The 20,948-nt window shown below is 50.1% G+C and overlaps 2 protein-coding genes across 11 annotated transcripts in view; one reads left to right on the plus strand and one right to left on the minus strand.

Annotated features, from left to right (window-relative positions):
- The window catches only part of ABL2 (ABL proto-oncogene 2, non-receptor tyrosine kinase), an 80,327-nt gene extending 69,947 nt beyond the window's left edge, over window positions 1-10,380 (plus strand). For all 4 annotated transcript variants that reach the window (XM_005304190.4, XM_005304192.5, XM_005304191.5 and 1 more), the window contains exons 10-11: window positions 33-206; window positions 6,402-10,380. In XM_005304190.4, coding sequence (XP_005304247.2) covers window positions 33-206; window positions 6,402-8,104 — 1,877 coding nt within the window. In that variant the 3' untranslated portion in view covers window positions 8,105-10,380. The remainder of the gene's footprint in view (window positions 1-32; window positions 207-6,401) is intronic.
- Window positions 1-20,948, minus strand: part of TOR3A (torsin family 3 member A) — a 38,397-nt gene extending 17,449 nt beyond the window's left edge. For 4 of the 7 annotated variants that reach the window (XM_065555666.1, XM_065555663.1, XM_065555665.1 and 1 more), the window contains exons 1-5: window positions 20,423-20,948; window positions 19,505-19,618; window positions 17,905-18,170; window positions 17,229-17,404; window positions 14,997-15,121 (exon numbers count right to left, since the gene is read on the minus strand). In XM_065555666.1, the coding sequence (XP_065411738.1) occupies window positions 14,997-15,121; window positions 17,229-17,404; window positions 17,905-18,170; window positions 19,505-19,618; window positions 20,423-20,933 (1,192 nt within the window). In that variant the 5' untranslated portion in view covers window positions 20,934-20,948. Of the gene's footprint in view, window positions 1-12,448; window positions 13,516-14,996; window positions 15,122-17,228; window positions 17,405-17,904; window positions 18,171-19,504; window positions 19,619-20,422 lie in introns of those variants that run through there. The other 3 variants (XM_065555667.1, XM_065555664.1, XM_042851213.2) reach the window with 3 other exon arrangements.

Here is a 20,948-nt window from a genome sequence, read left to right on the forward strand (position 1 = left end):
TGTTCCGACTATTCTCCTGACTTTTCTTACAGAGGTGGCAGAGGAGCTTGGAAGAACAGCCTCCTCCTCATCCATAGTTCCCTACTTGCCCCGGTTACCCATGCTTCCCTCCAAGACTAGGACTCTGAAGAAACAGGCAGAGAATAAGGAGAATATTGAAGGAACACAAGATACTGTGGAGCATTCGGCTTCCAGCTCAGCACCAGGTATGGGCACAAGCATCAATGTGACCAGAACACTGTGGGGCAGATCTTCAGCTGGTGTAAATTGTTATAGCTCTATTAAAGTCAAAGGAACTATGGATAGTTTATACCAGCTGAGCATCTGCCCTGTGTATTTTACCAGGATGTTTTGTAGATTTAATAACTCAAATTGACTCAACTGGTTCTTCGAGTGATTGCTCATGTGCATTCCACAGTAGGTGTGTGTGCTCGCCCTGTGCACCGGTGCCAAAAGTTTTTCCCCTAGCGACTCCTGGAGTGGCGCCACCATGGTGCGATATAAGGGGCGCTGGTGCTCCCCCCACCCTCAGTTCCTTCTTGCCGCCAGTGAAAGTGCTTCGGAACTGTTGTGCTCCAGCTCTCCACTGTAGCTTTCCCTGTTTGGACTGTCATTTAGTTCGTAGTTAGTTAGTAGTTTAAAAAAAAAAAAAAACGTTATATCGATAGAATAGAGAAGCACGCCCAGGTCGGGGCATGCCCTGGGCTTTACGTCGTGCGACACTTGTAAACGACCTATGCCCATAAGTGACCTGCACACTAGCTGCTTACGCTGTCTTGGGGAAACCCACGTCAGCGACTGCTGCAAAATTTGCAGATTGTTTAAGCCCCGGACTAAGAAGGAGTGGGATATACGGCTCCGAGCCATATTGATGGAGTCGGCCCTGACACCGCTACACCGCTCTGAGTCAGCACCGAGCACCGTGGCATCAGTGCTTCCACCAGCCGGCACCACTCCCCATCATCCACAGGACACTCTAAGAAGATGAAGAAGCGATCTTCTCCATCAAGGCACCAGGGCAAGGCTGGAGGCAAGACTAGACCCGCGCTGGGCAGCTCTCGATCCACCTCGGCCTCGCGGCCTCCGACTCAAGTAGAGCAGAGTAGCCCAGCCCACTCCAAGCCAACCTCCCCGGACACCGGTGGCCACATATGGGTGCCCTCCATGCCGGAGGCCCTGCAGGCGGCCCAAGACGTAATGTCTCTCCCGGTTCCGGCTGCATCAACCCCAGTGGCTCCCCGGTCCAGAGGTAAGCCAGCACTCAGACCGCCACTGTCGCCATTCGGGCGGTACCGCTCACAGTTGAGGGAAGGTTCCCAACGCCGCTCTATGCAGAGTGACCACCTCGCTCGCAGCCTCCACCAGTCCCCGTCAACACTTGCCCAATTTTCTGGCTGGGTGCTGAGCAGTAGGGAATCAAGGCACCGCTCCACATTGAGGGAGCACAGGCCTTGGGGTCAGAGCATGCCTTGCCGGGACTGGGACCAACGGCACCGGAGGTCGCCGACTCTGAGAAGCCACCGTAGCCCCTCGCGGTACCAACGTTGACACCACTCACACTCTTTGTCCCGGTCGAGGTCCCCGGCACAGCACCGCTCCCACAGCCCCAGGCGTAGATCGCCAGCAACTGGCCGTTGTGGATCCGCCCGACGGAGCCATTCGCGGAGCAGCCGTTACAGATGGTACTCCCGCTCCTCTACACCGGACTCAAGGTCTTGAGCCCAGCACCACTCACGCCGCCGCTACTCATCCCCATCCTGTGATAGCGGTCATTCATATGCCAGCCCAGCCTCCCCTCTGTCTGTGGTGGTGGCCTACCTCAGGCGTCGGGGGGGCCCAGATCTTCTCCTACCTCGACAACTGGCTGGTCAAAGGCAGCTCCAGATCGCAGGTACAGGACCACATAACACTCCTCCTGTCTACATGCACCACACTGGGGCTGCTGGTAAACAACACCAAATCCACATTGGTGCCGGTACAACAAATAGAGTTTATTGGCGCGATTCTTGACGAGACATCGGCCAGAGCTTCCCTCCTGCTGGACAGGTTCGAAACCTTGAGGGATCTCATCAGAGCGATCACGAGGTTTCCCGTGACAACTGCCAGGGCGTGCCTCCAACTCCTGGGTCACATGGCAACGTGCACGGTACGTGGTACGCCACGCCAGACTCAGGATGCAGCCCCTGCAGCTCTGGCTGACCTCAACATTCTCCCAGTCCAGAGACAGGTTGGACAAAGTCCTCGCCGTGCCCGAGTCTGTACTAGCATCCCTCCTTTGGTGGTCCACCCCAGAGAACATGCTCCAAGGGGTCCTGTTCAGGAGCTGCTCCCCAAATATAGAGTTGGTGTCTGATGCGTCGGACTTGGGGTGGGGAGCCCACATGGGAAACCTCCAGACCCAAGGCCTGTGGTCTGCACAGGAACTAGCCCTGCACATAAATGTCAAACAACTCCGAGCGATCCGTCTGACCTGCGTGGCCTTTCGCTCGTGCCTTACGAGCAGGGTAGTCAGAGTTCTCATGGCCAACACGATCTCGATGTTCTACATCAACAGGCAAAGTGGGGCCTGCTCCTCAGCCGTCTGTCAGGAAACCCTCCGGCTGTGGGCTTCTGCATCGCCCACGATATCAACTTGGAAGCCCACCACTTACTGGGCATTAGGAACTCTCGAGCGGATCGCCTGAGCCGGGACTTCTCCTCCCAACACGAGTGGTTGCTACACCCGGAGGTGGCTCACATGATCTTCCCAACATGGGGCATTCCCCAAGTGATCCTCTTCATGACCAGGCAGAACCGTTGGTGTCCCCAGTTCTGCTCCAGGAGGATCCTGGGAAAGGGCGCAATTTCTGACACCTTTCTTCTGTCCTGGTCAGGTCAGCTGCTACACCTCTACCCTGATATAACGCGGTCCTCGGGAGACAAAAAATCTCACCACGTTATAGGTGAGACCGCATTATATCAAACTTGCTTTGGCCCACCCTGTTCCTTGTTCCCTGACCGCCCCCTCCAGAGACCCCTGTCCCTAATCACCCCCAGGACCCCACCCCCTACCCAAACCCACTGCTCCCTGTCCCCTGACTGCTCCAACCCCTATCCACACCCCCCGCCCCCTGACAGGCACTCATTGGCAGCAGCGGAAAGCGGAGCAACATGGCCCCAGCCCGCTCCACTCCACCACCTCCCAGCCGCGGCGCTCCGCTTCTCGCTGCCGGTGAGTGCGGGGAGGTTGGGGAAAGGACGTCCTCCGCACTCACTGGTGGCGGAAAGTGGAGCGATGCGGCCCCAGCCCGCTCCGCTTTCCTTGCCCCAGCCCCAGCCGTGTCGCTGGGGGTGGGGTTGGGGAAAGGTCTGCCTGTGGTGGGAAGCGGAGCGGAGCAGGCTGGGGCTGGGCTGCTCTGCTTCCGCTGCTGCTGGTGAGTGCGGGGGGGATCCCTTCCCCCAAGTCCCCTCCCCCGTGCAACACGGCTGGGGTGAGAGAAGCGGAGTGGGCTACTCCCGGCCCCCCGTTAATCCCCCGGGCCACTCTGGGCCTGCAGGGCCCCCAAAATTGCCCCCCCCATAGCTCCTGCCTTCTCCCCCCCCAGGGTCTAGCCCCTGACCACCCCCAAGACCTTCTGTCCCTTATCCAACCCCTCAGCCCCGGCCCGGCATCCTTAACATGCTGTTCAGAGCAGCTTGTCAAGCTTTACCGCGTTGTATGCAAACCTGTGTTATATCGGGGTAGAGGGGTATATGCTTTTCCCCCAATTACGCTGATCAGCAAGGTCCTGGAAAAAATAAAGACGGACAAGGCTCGCGTCCTCACGATTGCCCCGGCATGGCCCAGGCAGCACTGGTACGGGACTCTTACGAACTTGTCCATTGCCCCGCCATGGCTGCTGCCAACCTGCCCAGACCTTCTCTCTCAGGACCAAGGTCGCCTCCTCCACCCGAACCTTGCAGCCCGCCACCTCACGGCGTAGTTGCTCAAAGGTTAGGCCAAGAGGAGAGGACCTCCAAGTATCAGGGTTACCTGGCAAAATGGTCAAGATTCTCTCGGTAGGCCGCCGATCATGGCGTCCCACCAGTGGCTGCCCCACTCCAGCTTATACTGAATTCTCTCCTTCATCTCAGAGCCCAAGGCCTAGCGCCCTTGTCTGTCAAAGTGCATCTGGCAGCCATATTGGCCTTCCACCCGCCAGTCCAAGGCCACACAGTATTTTCTCATGCCATGACCAGTCGATTCCTTAAACGCCGTGGATCGCCTCTTTCCTTATGTTAGGCCCCTGGTCCCATAGTGGGACATGAACTTGGTTCTGGCCAGGGTGACAGGGCCTCCATTTGAACCGCTTGCCACATGCTCCTGGTCCCACCTTTCATGGAAAGTAGCCTTTTTTGTGGCAATCACATATGCTAGGAGGGTCTTGGAGCTCCGGGTCCTGACTTCCGAACCCCTGTTCACGGTATTTCATAAAGATACGGTCCAGCTCCACCCACAACCCTTCGTTCCTCCCCAAGGTGGCCTCTGCCTATCATATGAACCAAGACATTTTCCTTCTGGTACTCTGTTCCAAGCCTCACACGTCTAGTGAGGCACGCCATCTCCACGTGCTAGATGTGAGAAGGGCCCTGGCTTTTTACCTGGAACAAATAAAACCGTTCAGGAAGTCTTCACAGCTGTTCATCGCCACGGCCGAATGCATGAAGGGCCGGCCGATCTCCACTCAGCAGCTCTTCAGCCGGATCACTTCATGTATCTGTACTTGTTACAACCTGGCGGGATTCTCTCCCCCCCTCCTCCCCCCCACCGATTGTGAGAGCGCACTCGACAAGGGCGCAAGCCTCGTGGGTCACCTTTCTGGCTCACGTCCCTATTCAGGATAGTTGTAGAGCTGCTACATGGTCCTGGGTCCACACGTTCACCTCGCATTATGCGATTGTCTCCCAGACCAGGGAAGACGCCGGGTTCGGCAGAGCTGTGCTCCATCCCGAGTGTCTGTGAACTCCTACCCACCTCCCACAGATATAGCTTGGAATCACCTACTGTGAAATGCACATGAACAATCACTTGAAGAAGAAAAGACAGTTACCTTTTCCGTAACTGGTATTCTTCGAGATTGTTGCTCATGTCCATTCCACGACCCACCCTCCTTCCCCACTGTCGGAGTTGTCTGGCAAGAAGGAACTGAGGGTGGGGCAAGCGTGCAGCGCCCCTTATACTGCACCATGGTGGCACCACTCCAGGGGTCGCTAGGGGCGCTCCCCTATGGGTAGTGCTAGGGGGAAAACTTCTGGCACCAGTGCACCCACACCTATTGTGGAATGGACATGAGTAACACATCTCGAAGAACACCAGTCACGGAAAAGGTAACTGTATTGTATGGTGGTGTAATTCAGTTTTTACCCTAAACTTGCTGTGCACTGTCCAGTTAAGGTAGGAAAGGAAAAGGTAATACAGCCATGAGCATGTACACGGCCAGTAAATCTTGGCTGTGTTACTGTTCCTGGAGTAGTGAAGTGGAGTGATCAGATTGAGGGAACACTTGATTTCTTGTGAAAGCTGCAGATGCTGAGAGATAGGAGGATTCCAATATGGAGAAAAGCAGCATGGCTCTTTTTCTTCAGAAGTATGAAATGGTACACAACAAGTTTGGGACTTTTTGTCACGGTCTGTGTGCAGAAATTGCTTGTTTTATTGTTAAGCAAATTAAGGTATTTCCAGCATTAATTAAAAGCAGGCCTGGTTTGGGCAGGTGCTGTGCAAGCTTCTCCACCTCATTCTAGGACTCAAAAAGAGAGTTCAGTAATTGTTTCATGGTGTGAAGCAGCCTTTGTGGTGAGGACATATGCCCAGGAACTAGCTACAGAATTCCTCAGGTTTATTTCACTTGTGACTTCTGCCTGACTCAAAGCTTGATGGTCACTGTCATGACATGTTAGGGCATTTAATCAGGTATGCCACAGGGACTGGCTGTAGCCTCAGTTTTATTTTGGTAAATTCAACTTTTTTTTCCTTTTAATATCACATTTATTGCTGTATGAAAGAAAAATCTCTTGCTGTGTTTTGTCAGTTTTATATGTGAAGTCCTGTATCAAACAGTAAAATACAAAAACATTTTAAGCAGTTAAGGAAGGAAGAGAGAATAGGGACAGGGAAAGGAAAAGGAAAAGAAATAGCAAGAAAACAGAAGACGAGCATATTCATCAATTTTATCCTAGATATTCTGTTAAGTGAACTTCTCGACTTATTTTAAATCATTTGCCAAAGAACACCAGATGTGCACAAAATTATATTTTTTTCAGAAGAGAGCCCTGCAGATTTGGAACGTCTAAATGTTCCAGGCCTGTTCAACCCATTCCAACCTGCAGGATGAGTTAGGGTTTTCATCAATTCTTTATTCACATCTGTTTCTTCTCTCTAGGGTTTATCAGAAGCACACAGCCAACAAGTGGATCTCCAGCACTGCCTCGCAAACAAAGGGACAAGTCCCCCAGCGGCCTCTTGGAAGATGCCAAAGAGACCACTTTCACCAGGGACAGAAAGGGTGGCTTTTTCAGCTCCTTTATGAAGAAGAGGAATGCCCCCACTCCTCCAAAGCGTAGCAGTTCCTTCCGTGAGATGGAGAATCAGCCCCACAAGAAATATGAGCTCACGGGTAACTTTTCATCTGTTGCTTCCTTGCAGCATGTTGATGGATTTTCTTTTACTCCCACCCAGCAGGATGCAAACCTGGCCCCAGCCAAGTGCTACAGTGGGGGCTTTGCACAGAGGAACTTCTACAGTGATGACAGTGGTGGTACCAGCAGTGGTGGGAGTGCAAGCACTGGTGGTGGGTGGTCAGGCATCACAGGTTTCTTTACACCACGCTTAATTAAAAAGACACTGGGTTTACGAGCAGGGAAACCCACGGGTGCCGAAGAAGCTTCAAAGCCTTTTCCAAGGTCAAATTCTACATCTTCCATGTCTTCGGGGCCTCCCGAGCAGGATAGGATGGCAATGACTCTTCCTAGAAATTGTCAGAGGTCAAAAATCCAGCTGGAAAGGACAGTGTCCACCTCCTCTCAGCCAGAGGAGAGCATAGGTAGATCCACTGACCTGCTTCCCAAAAGGCTTGAAGAAGGCCCTGCTCTGACCAGAGAGAGACCGAAAGCCAAACTCTTGCCAAGAGGTGCCACCGCTCCTCCAGTCAGAACCTCTTCAGGGGATTCAGCTGTTGCAGAGAAGGACTGTCCAGGTCTGGCAACAACCACCCCTAAGAGCAAAGAAAAAAACAGTGGTACACGGCAAGGGGCCCTAGAAGATGGAGAGAGACCAGGATGGTCTTCTCCAGCAAAGGCTGCAGCAATACTTCCAACCACTCATAACCACAAAGTGCCAGTCCTAATCTCACCCACTCTAAAACATACTCCAGCAGACGTGCAGCTTATTGGCACAGACTCTCAGGGTAATAAATTTAAGCTCTTATCTGAGCATCAGGTCACATCTTCCGGCGACAGGGACCGGCCCAGACGGGTAAAACCAAAGTGTGCCCCACCTCCACCACCAGTGATGAGGCTCCTGCAGCAGTCGCCCGTTTGCTCAGACACAGCAGAAGAGTTGAGCAACACCGCAGCAGCGCAGCATGGACTGGAAACAAGTGAAGGTGGTAAAAAGGCAGTGGTGGCACATGGTGGTGGAAAAGCTGGGAGGCCCATGATGCCGCCCCCTCAAGTGCCTCTGTCATCATCTTCCACCTCACCAGCGAAAATGGCCAATGGCACAGCGGGTGCTAAAGTGGCATTAAGAAAGACCAAACAGGCGGCTGAGAAAATCTCAGCGGACAAAATCAGCAAAGAGGCGCTGCTGGAGTGTGCAGACCTCCTCTCGAGTGCCATTGCCGAGCCAACGCCAAACAGCCAGCTGGTGGATACGGGGCACCAGCTGTTGGATTACTGCTCAGGCTATGTGGACTGCATCCCACAAACACGCAACAAATTTGCCTTCCGGGAAGCCGTGAGCAAACTGGAACTCAGCCTGCAGGAACTGCAGGTGTCCTCAACAGCTGCTAGTGTGCCCGGAGCAAACCCCGTCCTTAATAACTTATTGTCATGTGTCCAAGAAATCAGTGATGTGGTTCAAAGGTAGCTACTGTCAATCTGGGTAAAGGAAAAATTACACATGGAGGGGAAACTCTGTTCCTGTATTGATGCTTTCAAAAGGAAAGACTGATACTTGAGTGAGTTTTTGTGAAGTACCTCAGATCACTGAGTTCTCCTCACGTTTACAGTTTCATCTCAAAAATAGGGGGAGGGAGGGAGGAGACACTGGAGGAAGGGGTGTGTGTGAGAGATTGAAGCTGAAAGGGCAGAATCTCAAGAATTTTCCCTAACCAGCAAATCTGATCTACTTGTGTCTGCAAGTGAGAGAAGTTCCTTGCTCTTGCCTGTAAGAGGCAGGAGAATCGATGGTGGGTTCTTTTGGTAGGGGTGGTTTCCATGTGCTATCCAGAGTCCTGGAGTGACTGCATGGCCAGCTGGCTGTAGAGATCCTCCCCTTTCTGCACTAATGCATATTTTGGCCTCTAGAGATCACAAGGGAAAGGCAGTAGGGCACGGTTGGTACCTAATGCTGAGAATTCTGAGCCTGAGTCCGAGAGGCGGGAGAGTCTGTGTGGTTGTGGGGAAAGAGGTAACGCACTGATGGTGTTCAGAGCTGCTGGAAGTGGATGCACTAGCCCAGGTGGCATACTTCCACAGTACTGCTGCTGCTTTAGTAAGAACTGCAAAATGAGTTAATATATTAAACTAACCCCTTTCCCTCCCACCCACTTCATGCCATTACACATTTATATTTAAAGCATCAGGCATGCTGGGCAGATTTGCCACTGATTACCTGCCCTGCTCCCCCCTCCAAAACACAAACACACAGTCTTCACTTTGGTTGATTCTAACCATATCTGGTAGTCTAGCATGGGTGCTACCTGACAGTTGGTCACTTGTGAGTAGTTTGAGGCTGTTGCACAACTTACCAGTGTCTGTTGATAAACTGTAGCTTGTTTTTAACTTTGGTACAATGTTGGTTCCTTCTTCTGTGTGGTCACTTGGAGATGCACAGTTGCCAAGGCACTGCCTCCTGTCAATGCAAAATCTCACTGCTCTCTACATTCCTTTGTAGCATTGAAAGTGCTGACACTAATACAGCCATCTTGGGAACCAGCAATATAGCCTTACTGGCCCTGTAGTCTCACTGTGTAACAGCCTTCTCAACATTAGCTTTGTGGGAGTTGCTCCACAAGCCCTGGCCTTTCCAAGTCACTAGGCTGAATATATACGTAAGATGTCTCCACAGTCTTTCTTTTAAAATGCTAGAAATCCAACAGCAGTTTGTGCTGTGGAACGTAGACAGTTCTTCCTACTATAGCACAGCAGAATGTGATGATGACACAACTGCTTTGTTTTATAGAGCACCAGTGTTTGTGTTGATATTCATCAGTTCTATAGTGGATTAAAAAGCTGCTGTCTAATGGGGTTACATGGTGACTGGGGTCAGTAATTGCCATAGGCCATATCCTGAGCTCCTCGGTGTTTTATTCAGCCTCCCCTTGAAGCCCTTGGGAGCTTGCCTGAGTAAGAGCTTCACAATTGGGCCCAGTGTGTGTGTGGAAAAAGGCCTTGCCTGCTATTTGTGCTGTCACTTAAAAGGAGATAATGTGTGACCAAAGCACCACTGCAGAATGTCTCCAATACAGTATGCTCTGCTCTGGCAAGTGGTGGGTTTCACTTTTTCACAAATGCAAGTGACAGGCTGGTAATCACCACTTTGTTTTAAATGCACAATACACCACTTCCAGAGGCCGCCACAAATGGCGATGAGTGACTAGAACATGCTCAGAAACCTCCTCCTTTATTCTATGTGTGCAGCACGCTTTCCAGTACCTTATGCAGGTGGATTTTGCATGGATGGTCAGCGGAGCTGGAGGACAGAAAAAGATCTTTAGCCTATTCCATATTGGTAGCAAATTATAGATTACTGAACACCTGATTTATTTCTCTCTCTAAAATTAAATGTCTATACCAAAGGGTCACTCTTCCAACATGTGTGTTGTGCACAGGGGTTAAAGATTATGATCAGCTCAGCACACAGTTTGTATCAGTAGTGAATTCATTGAGGACAATATTGGATTAAACTAAAAACACCTTAATCACCAATCACACTACCAGTGTTGTCAATTGTTTTGTTTAATAATTGTTGTTGTAATATATTTTTGATTGTTTTTTAATTTAATTTTCACTCTATTGTCTGACTGTGAACTGCAAACAGTGTTAAACTTGATGTAAATAAGGTTTTGCCTGTCGTTCCACAAGTTTTGCCAATTTGCATTTTGTTTTAAATAAAAGTTGCAATATTTTATTGGCAAATAATCTTGAATACATGGTGCTTTTATTGGAGTGGTTCAACTTGCCTGGTTCTAAGCTAAAGGTTGCTACACTGAGCTTAAAAATTAACATCTCTGCAAATATGTAAAAAATAGAAACATTTAACTGAGCAGGTTTGCAAAGAACGTCAATATTTTATTAACCCCCCTGAAATGGGATTGTTCCAGCCAGACTGCAGGGTTGCTGGGTAGTTACACACTTCCAGGCACTGTAGTTGTTTGTGCCTGAGTTGCATAATCACACATGCTTATTTCTCAACTGTATAATATGTGAATTCCTTTCACCCAATCTGAGTGCAAGGATTTGTCTCATCAGTTTTTCCAAACTTTTCTATAACTGAAGTTCTTTCCTGTGCTAGTTACTAAACCCCCTTTTATTTTTTTCCCCTTGGATCTGTTTTTAGCACCAGGGAGCATCTCAGCTTTTGATGTCCTACAACTGAATCTAAACCACTTATGTTTTCCCCTTTCATCTGAATTTAACCTAGATGAGAAAAATAGGAAGCTTTGATGATGAGGAGCTGGCTTTCTTTTGGTCTTAATGCATGACCAACTAATGGTTTATGGGGTTTATTCTTTTGGATAATATTTTTTGAAGTCTTGCGTATGCTGAAGTGAAAGCAAGTAGGGAGCTGGTGATAGATGGTAAACTCCTTGGCTAGCATGGAGATGGTCAAGTAGAGTTTGTGTAAGTACTCTTATAACTTAGTTTACAGTTAATTACAGAAGTGTAGTGGTGAGGTGTAGCTAGGAAGGATGAGAGCACTATACTGTTTTGACACAGTGAAAGCTGGTCTGCTCTAACAGAGTCAATAAATATTTATCACTCTGCCAAAAGAAAAACAGTAAAGAACCATGTGGCCCATTTATCTTCACAGTACCATAGCCATGCATGGTCATTTACTAGTAACTAGAAGCCAATGTGCCAGGAGGGAATATGAGCTCAAAATCCACTTCAATGGCAATTAGACAAAATGTGCCTGGTCAGACTCTTTCCAAAGTGAGGGCACTGGCTGACTAGTAACCATTGGCACAGTTTAAAGCCTACAATAGATCAAAGAGCCACAAGTACAACATCCAGGCAGCTGAACTCTGCCTTCAGTAAAACTGCTGGAAATGAGTGATGACCCTGTTGATTGCATTGGCCTCGTTAGCACTACAAAAGTAATTCTCCTCCTTTGATAGTCACCCCTTCTTATCAACTATTGAGAATAGGCCACTTCCACCTTAATTGAATTAGCCTCATTAGCACTGACCCACCCCTGACTTGGTAAGACACCTCCCATCTTTTCATGTGCTGTAATATTCATACTGCTTTCTGTATTTTTCACTCTATACCTCTGATGAAGTGGGTTTTAATCCACAAAAGCTTATACCCAAATAAATTTGTTAGTCTCTAAGGTGCCACAAGATACAGACTAACACAGCTACCACTCTGAAATCTGTCCTCAGTGTCTGCTGTTCCACCTCATCTTCACTTTTTGACCTACAGATCATAGAGTAAGTGATTATTCATCTTATTCCACTGTATTTAGTATTAACAACATTTTAGGGCTGCTTTTTTTTTAATCATTTGGCAGGTACCCCAGACAGCAAACAGTCCCTCTTGTAGTAATACTATCTCTGGCCAAAAGCCAGAGTGTGTAACAGCAAAATCCTAGCTAGTCTATGAAATAATAATCAAATGGCAGAGTTCTCCTTCACAGCCACTACTCTCCAACCTTTGCTCTGGACAAGGACAAGGACAAAGACAAGCCACTCTGGTCCTGCTTTATCAGAGCAATTAAGAGGCCAAGTTGCTGCAATTGGGAGCTCCCTTGAGTGAATGCTGCAGAAGTAATTTAGCCAAACTGAGCATGAGGAGTGTGTATAGCAAGAGCTGCCTCAGTGAGGGGAAGATGCTGGCTCATCTCACCAAATGCTATCCCTGACAGAAGTTCTGGGCTGTAGTGGAGACATATTCATAGACTTGGAATTGCAGACACACTGTTACCTTGCTGTCTAGTGGGGGGAAGGGTTGGCATGGCTAAAGTGAACATCTCTTCACAGCACGATAACAAAATAAGGTTTTTTAATCTTTATATTAAATTGTCAAGAACTATTTGTCCTCTCATTTGGAGTCTTGTATGGAAGTCACCAAAGAGCAAGGACACCACAAGGTCAGTGTTATACACCTGGAATGCCCACAGTAGGTGGAGGCTGCAGATGGGAATCTTAGTCCTAATCTCTATTCAAGCTGTGCATCATCATCTGTGCAGGCTGCTGGGCATCCTCTCCTACAGCTGTCGTCGTTAACCAGATGGCTTGGTAAGAAGGTTCCTGGGAGACACATTCTCACTCTGAGACCAATCCCCAAATGGGAAATTGCTCCATAGCCAAGTTTAGGTTTTTCTCCACCACTGTCTTGCCAACAGCTGGTGCTGGAAATGACGCATGGGGGGAGAGGCTGCAAGGAAGTGACTTCTGTGACCTCTTCAGACTTTCCCACTGAAGGTACTCAGCTATCCCAAGACCCTTCACACTACAATAAACCAAGGTCCCAGACCAGCTCTGCTCATGTGAAGCAGACCACTATTTGCCAGCCAGAAATCTTAGTTTAGCAACAGCTAATCATTGCTTCTGCTCAGAGCTGCTTGCTAAGAGATAGAACTTCAAGACAGGTACAGCCAGCCCAGCCTTCTACCAGCTCAAGGCTGCACAGGTGTCACACTCAGAGCAACCCTTCGAGGCCTCTTTCAACTTCTGAGGGACCTCAAATTCCCATCACTGTGCAAGTGGGTGAATTTTCAATCTGTTCATACAAGAGGAGCAGGTCTCATTATGCAGCAAGTAGCAATGCTGGTCATTGGTACAGTTCCCCCTCACATTCAGGGTCAGGGTAGGAAATAGTTGATGCGGTGAGAGACAGATTTACACCCTTGTGCAGAGAAAAGCTTCTCCTCGGGGATGAACACCATCATCCTGACCACCTCATCCAGCACCTCCTCAGTGTATGGAAGGCTGCGGGCCAGAAAAGCATCCCGAACGCACAACTTCACATGGCAATTCTCCAAGGGCAGGAATGGCACAAAAAAGTCAATGAGGTTCTCTTCAATGAGGTGGCTGTGGGCAAAGCCACCATCTGCAATGAAAACCAGAGCAACAAGGGCACTCAATGCACAGCTTGTAACAGAACCATTTGTGTCTTCCAGGCGCCTAGATCTCCATCCATCTCAGCCAGCACAAATGTTAAAAGAACAGTGCAGTTTGCCGGGAGAAGCTAGTTCAACACAGAAAATATTGTCTGAGACAGGGCCTTGGCTAATCGTGTGTCTGGTTCTTCTGCCCTGGAGTTAAAGGTGTCTCTCTCTAAACAAAAGGTCCTTCTGCCCTGAATAAGGGAGTTTCTGACACTGCTCATCTAACCATGCAGAAGCAGCTGGGGATGGGGAGGTTCATGGTTTCAATTACACATACAGAAATCATGAAAACAACAAGGAGTCTGGTGGCACCTTAAAGACTAACTGATTTATTTGGGCATAAGCTTTCGTGGGCAAAAACCACGAAAGCTTATGCCCAAATAAATCTGTTAGTCTTTAAGGTGCCACCAGACTCCTTGTTGTTTTTGTAGGTACAGACTAACACGGCTAACCCCTGATACCAGAAATCATGAAACACTCCCTGGGTAGGAAGCCACAGTCGCTCTTTTGCATGAGAAACCATGTGGCTCCAGAGCCCGTGTGCCACTCCTGGCCACGTTGCTGCATGATGATGTCAGAGTTGCATGCCACTATGGAGACCCAAAGGGAAAAATCTGCCAGAAGGAGCACTGGGGGGTCCGGTGCTGCCCCTGCATGTCCTGGGCCTCTCTTCACTCTGAGCAGCCGGCTCTGGGTTCTGGAGTTGGCTCTGCTCAGCACTGTGTCCTGAGCAGGGTGGCAGTAGTCACCACAAGTAACAAAGTGCCCACGCAATTGTCAGGCTACATCTGCCCCATATCTCATCCCATTTTTAGGAAATCTGGCTGATATTTACAGATTGCACATGACACACACTTTTATCTCTGGACACAAGACACGTCTGAAACCATCTAGTGATACCAACAGCAGTCAGTGCTGTTTTAGGGAAGTGGTCAGCACACCCACTCTCAGACCAGCTAGCCAACAGGGTACTACTGATCAGTAGGGAGGCGAAGAGGATCCTGTGGTCATCTGGTTGGGATATGCCAGCATAGCCTGGGCTAAGGCTGAGCTGCGGAGACATTGCTCATAGGGTACTTCTACTCCACTCCCTTTTAAGTGATAATAGGGGCTGTAGCTCAGATAGAAGAGGAAATACAGTCTTATGGCTAAGGCATTGGTCTCTCTCACAAGATATCTAGACTCCAACCCCAGCTTTGCCACCAAGCCTGTGTGACTGTGAATCAAGTCACTGACGTACCTCCCCCGGGGTGTAGTGAAGATAGATTTTGGGGGGTGGGTGTTCAGTAATCTTTGAGGGCCATGAAAAAGCCAATCAATAAAATGAGTCCCCATGTCTCTCTGCTCCCTGCCAGCCCCACCCAGGGAAGGGGCAGCAGCCTGCAGAACTCCAGTGCAGACTTGCAGCGATTAGCTCAGTTACCTGTGGACTCAAGCAGCTCCAGGCGTAGGTGCTGCTCCAAGTATTCCATGGTGATCTCCTCCCTGGCCCGTCCAGCTCGCCAGAAGTCCAGGGTCACCTGGCTGATGATGTTCCCACCAATGTTACTGGGAAGGAAATGGAAGTTAAATAATTTATCTGGAATAATCCTAATGTTTATTCCTCACAAAATCATACATCAAAAGCCACTAACAGCACCCAGGTCCAGGCCTCGGGGCCGTTGGTAGCACAAGGATTCATGTAGCCCCAAGCCAAAGCTCTGCCTTTCCAATGGCCCTAGACATGGATTTGCTTTCTCTCCCCACCCTGCAAAGAGAACTGAACACTTTTTCACCAGATCAACTGCTTCCATGCCCCAGCCCGGATTCTTAGGGTTAGGCCCCACCCTCCCAGACTATTACACACTGTGAATCAAGAGTACAGAACATATTGACTACAGCCCCTTTATCTTCCAGCCCCTTCTGCAGAGAAGTCAGCAAAGGACAGAGAAACTGGCAGGAGTCCCACTAGAAGCAATGGTCCAGACAGCGCTTTGTGTGGATGAGAAAGTGGAGCCGGAAGATCATGAAGGTGGCAGAGAACCCACATTGGTGTTCTTAGCTGACTGACTAGTGCTTTGTAAGGGGAAGGGCAGCTGGAACTCACACATTGGGGTCACTTTTTAAAAAGCTTGTTTCTCTAAGCGCACATGTGCAATGAAAGGGGGCAGGCGGGCACTGAAGCTTCCAAAGGGAACCCCAAAGCTCAGGCAAAATTATCCCAGTCAGAATGGCCTGGAAACAGCATCAGTGCTGGTGAGGAAGTTGCACCAGCTAGAGTGGTGTCAGCCCCGTCCCCACCTTAAGGTGTGTGCACGTGCGCACGGGGGGGGGGGGGGGGGGGAGAATCACTTGGCAGAGATCCCAGGACAAAAGCTGCTTGAGCCCCTCCCAAGCACTTAATTAGCCAGTACAAAGGGGTTAGGAATTGAGGAGGCAGAGAAGAGTAGGACTGGTGGACACACTGACACTCCCCCCTCCCTTCTCCAAGGGGTTCGAGAGCCATCTCGGATGATGGAGGGGACAAACTCGTAGTCAAGATGGGAGTGGGGGAGAGATGAGACTAAAAGACTCCTTCCCCCCCCCCCCCCCCGCCATTGCCCACATGTTAGTTCTGAGCAGCCTACTCCCTCTACCCCTGCTCCCCTTCAAATTTTAGTTAGCTCTGTCCTGGAAGCTGCAGCTCCCACATTTCCCCTGGAGTCAACAGAAAGAAACCCCTTCTGCTTCACAGAGACACATTGGTTCCAATGACATCTCCGAGAGCAGTCTGGTTTCTAAATGGCAGATATGCAAAGCCAATATTTCTGCGTGCACAGCCCAGAGGAGCCCTGCTGCCCCCCTTCCCACAGCACTTGAGATCACACATTGTTCAAGGTTCCCCTCAGCATGGCAGGAAGAATGACCACAAGAGCAGGGTAGCCCCTCCATCTTTGGGCTCAATTCCAGTTTCCTCTCCACAGACTGATCAAGGGTTTGGAGGCCTATTCATGGGAAGGAGGGAGAGTCCCCCTGACCTCTAGGCCAGGTCATGTGCTTTCTGAGCAGATAAACCCAGCTGGGATCAGGTGGAGAGAAGCGCCCAGGCCTCTAAACATCAGAATTAAGTAGAGGTCATGGGACCTGCCCTACCACAGCAGACTAATGGCCTAGTTTGGTATATCCAGCCTCTATCAGTGGCCAGCGGCAGATGCTCAAGTGGAAGGTAAACACTTCTCATCACTTCTCTGATTAACTTTGCAATGTTTGCCCAGCTTTCTGGGCTACACCATCTGAGGGGGGCACCGGTTTGATTCCTAAGATATAGCTCACTGGCATGGTGCTACTGATACAGTGTCGGATCCAGGGGTCAACTCCTGGGGGTTGCAGACATTCAGCCTCACAGTCAGCAGCACATGCCAACTAAGGAGCTACACAGATGGGCTCTGGAGAGACAGTTACATTCAGCCATCATGAGGTGGGGTGAGCAGCTGTAGTGAGTGGGCTTTGAGGCCATTGCACAAGGAGAATCCAGAGAACTACTTTCCCTTCAATTCCCGTGTCTTCCAAGGGCAGCTCCGTCCCACACCTCAATCTCCCAGATCATGGGACTTTAATATGGGTTGTCACAAACCTTGGAGAAAGCAGATCCTTCCCCGCGAGCCAACCCCTTCTCCCTAGGGTCCCTTGTAGTCACCTGAGGAATAGGAAAATGGATCTCCTGTAATCCACCTCATCGATGCTGTCATAGTGATCCACATAGGGTTTGATGGCATCCAGCAGGCCAGAGTGAAGCTTCTCTGCCTCATCGAAGATGAACAATGACTGTTTACAGAGCTGCACTGTTTCGCTTATCTGCTTCTTCAGCTGAACCTGCATGGCAGTAGGAAAAGAGTGTGAACTGGTATAGATCACCTGGTGTTCACCACCAGCACTACTGCATCCTTCACACAGACACAACTACCTCCAGCTGTCTCACCCAGCCTCCCCCCAGCTCCTCCTCCAGCCTTTGTCCAATTTCCCCGACCAGAAGGTGTCACCTGGGCCCAACCACCCTCCTGGGCTCTCAGGTTACATGTTTAGGTATCTTCCCTCAAGGAAAGTCTCCTATCCCCAATGCAGACAGTCCCAGTAAAACTCCCCTGCAACATTCCCAGGTCAATACTCCCCACTCCCTACTGTGTCACAACTTTGTACACTGGCATAGGGCTCCTCCAACAGCTGTGCTCCTGCTCTATGCTCTACTAAAAGTGGGGTCTGAGATAGCTACTTATTCAGAAACGCCCCTTTGACTGGGATTGAAGAGGCTAGGACTGAGTTACCCCTACTACAACCGGCAGCTGTTGTGACTGGTAACATCGGAGTTTTCTCACCTTGTACAAGTCCACATATTTGGGATGTGGGAAGTGAAAGAGCGAGATAAAGACTTTAACACACTCGCTTTTCAGCCCGTCTCGGTACAAGTGATCAGCGATCATCCGGGCCACAAAGTTTTTCCCAGTGCCAGACCAGCCGTGGAACGACAGAGCCAGAGCCTTCTCCGGCTGTGGGGTCTCCAGGAAGCCTTGCACTGCTTTCAGAATGACGTCCTTTGCTAAGTGCTGCCCATGTAGCCTCCTGTTCAGGTCCAACTCTAACCCTGCAGAACGAAAGGAAACACTGATCTTACACCCAAGCCTGCTTTTATCATTGTAAAACCAAGGACGATTTTATAACTTTTTTGTATGTAGCTGTTACATGTAGAGCAACCTCTGTCTAAGTAGGGGTAAATTACTCCAAAAAACATTGATCCTAGATAGTTTTCCCTTCAAGTAAAGCATCTTGTTGTTTAAATAAACTTCTTGTTTAAATTTAAAAAAAAAATCACTTGAGAGTAGGAACAAGTAGGGAGGATGTTTGGCAGCATTTTTGCTCTAAGATGAGCCCATCAGAGCATTAGGCATTCTGCCTTGCATTGCTGGTGGGTATGCCTATTCAAGGGGTTTCTGTGCAGTGGTATTACAGATGCAGAGCTAGATTGGAAAGCAGCATTTTGAGTGATCTGATCACAGTAGTGCAAATCAGGATTCTTGGGCTCTATTCACAACTTTGCCACGGACTCAGGCAAGTCATTTATCCTCTCTTTTCCCCTCTGGAAAGTGGGAATAGTATTTACCCATTTCACAGGGTATTTAGTTCATTAACGTTTGCAAAAAGGCACTATGATCCCCAGATGGAAGCCCCTAGAGAAGTACAAAGTATCAATCACTATTTGCATTGATTACTGAAGTCCCAGACCCAGTCACAGCTTAGGACATTTTCACATGGACTACATACAGGGCTCAGTATCCACCGTCTAGGTCAGGACTGGGAAAAAGGGATGGGGCTTAGCAGACCCTCTTTGAGCAAGCTCTTCCTCCCCCTTCTATGTGCTCTGGGTGTACAGGAGACTACAGGCAGGAATAGGTAGGGTCTCTGCTCTGGAAAGCGCTCTGCACAATGATGCTAAGATTTTGTCATGGGGTAAATTTTGTCTGTGCGTCACAGAACAGAAAATGTTCTGAAGTTGAACTGTCTAAACCCACGGAACACTGAGGCAAATTCAGCACCTGGCTAAGAACTGCTACTTCTCTAACTTCTTTGTGACCAAAAATTTGATTTAAGAATGAAAAAAACCTCACACAGGTTTGCCCCTAGTTCTAGGAACTGGGAATTAGAGGTTTCACTCCAGCTGACAGGGAAACATGCACACACATTCTGTCTCTTTGGCCTCCATTCTCACTGCATATGAGCACCTCATAATCTTTAAAGAATTTAAGGCCAGGCGATACTGACATCCCCATTATACAGATGGAGAACTGAGGCACAGAGACTAAGTGACTTGCCCAAGGTTACACAGGGAGTCATAGCAGAGCAGGGAATTGAACCTGGGTCTCCTAAATTCCAGACTAGCACCTTAAACTCTGGACCATCCTCTATCTCAAGGGCCTTTACCTGTGATGTTGTTGGCTATTCTGCAGTCTCCAGTCTCGCAGCACTTTCCAAAGCTGCAGTACCAGCTGGAAAGGATCTCCAGATAATCCTGACCCACCAGGGGCAAGCTCCAACCTAGGAAAGAGGCAGCAGTGAGAAAGGAAATTGTATGGCAGGCTGTCTGCCTCCTGAGGATAAACCTTGCCCTATCAGCCTTGAATTCCCCACAGACCCATGCTAAATCTCCTATCAATTTACCAGCAGTACCAATCTCCATATCCTCAGCACAACTATGGGGGATGGGGGAAAAGACTGACATGGGTAGATAAGGCAGTCACTCAAATGGCACATTGCAGCTACTGGGTGAAGCCAAAGTAACTACACAATTACTGACCGTAATTACATAAACATCTGGGAAGGACACTCAGTCAAAGGGATCCCCATCACACACCCCTGTGCTAGAGATGTAGGCTGGGAAATCGCTAATCGCACTGGAGACGGGACACCACCTCTCGCCAAGGGAGGGCTCTTGGCTTGGATGCAACCTTACTAGAGCCCATACAAATGAATCCAATTTCGCAGCCTGACTCAGCAGTGTCTGCTTACTGCAAAGGCTTGGGGGCCCCTCTCTGGTTGTGCTGAGGGTACAGAAGACAGCAATGAAAACTCACATGTGACTGACAGCTACAGGAGTTAAATAGGAAACATACACAAAAGAAGCTGGTCACTCCATATCTTACACGCACATTTGCACAACAGATCAAACCACCTTTTCTTGACTATGGGACCATAAAAAGACCCTGGCTCAGATCCTCAGCTGCTGTAAGAGGGTGTGATGGGATGGTCCAGTCCCATAGCTCCCCTGCAACACCTTCTCTCCCCCAACACTGGCCGAGACATTCCGCTAGCCCAAAGATCCACAGCCGGCAGGCCACGTACCGCCAGTCAGGGCCGGCTCCAGGCACCAGCTTACCAAGCAAGTGCTTGGGGCGGCCACTCCAGAGAGGGGCGCAGGTCCAGCTGTTTGCCGGCAATTCGGCAGAGGGTCCCTCACTCCTGCTGGGAGCGAAGGACCTCCCGCTGACTTGCCGCTGCAGATCGCGATCGCGGCTTTTTTTGTTTTGTTTTTGTTTGGCTGCTTGGGGCGGCCAAAACCCTGGAGCCGGCCCTGCCGCCGGCCCTGCCTGGAGAGGTCGCTCACGGCCCTACCCGGCGGCACCCCCGGCGCGGCGGCGCCGCACAGCAGCGGCCCCAGGCAGCAGAGCAGCAGCGGGAGCCCAGCCCCGCGCGCCATGGCCGCAGGGAGGCGGCGAGCCGGACTCCCCCAGCGCTGAGCGCACTTCCCGGCCAGCGGAGTTGCGGTGGGCGGGGGTGGGGCCAGCTCGCCCACGCGGCCGAGGTCCGCCCCCAGGGAGCGCCCCAGCGGGGCCCCGGCTGCCACCGCGCCCATCGTCCTGGCAGGGCC

Source organism: Chrysemys picta, chromosome 8 (genome assembly GCF_011386835.1).
Source record: "Chrysemys picta bellii isolate R12L10 chromosome 8, ASM1138683v2, whole genome shotgun sequence".
Lineage (NCBI taxonomy): Eukaryota > Metazoa > Chordata > Testudines > Emydidae > Chrysemys > Chrysemys picta.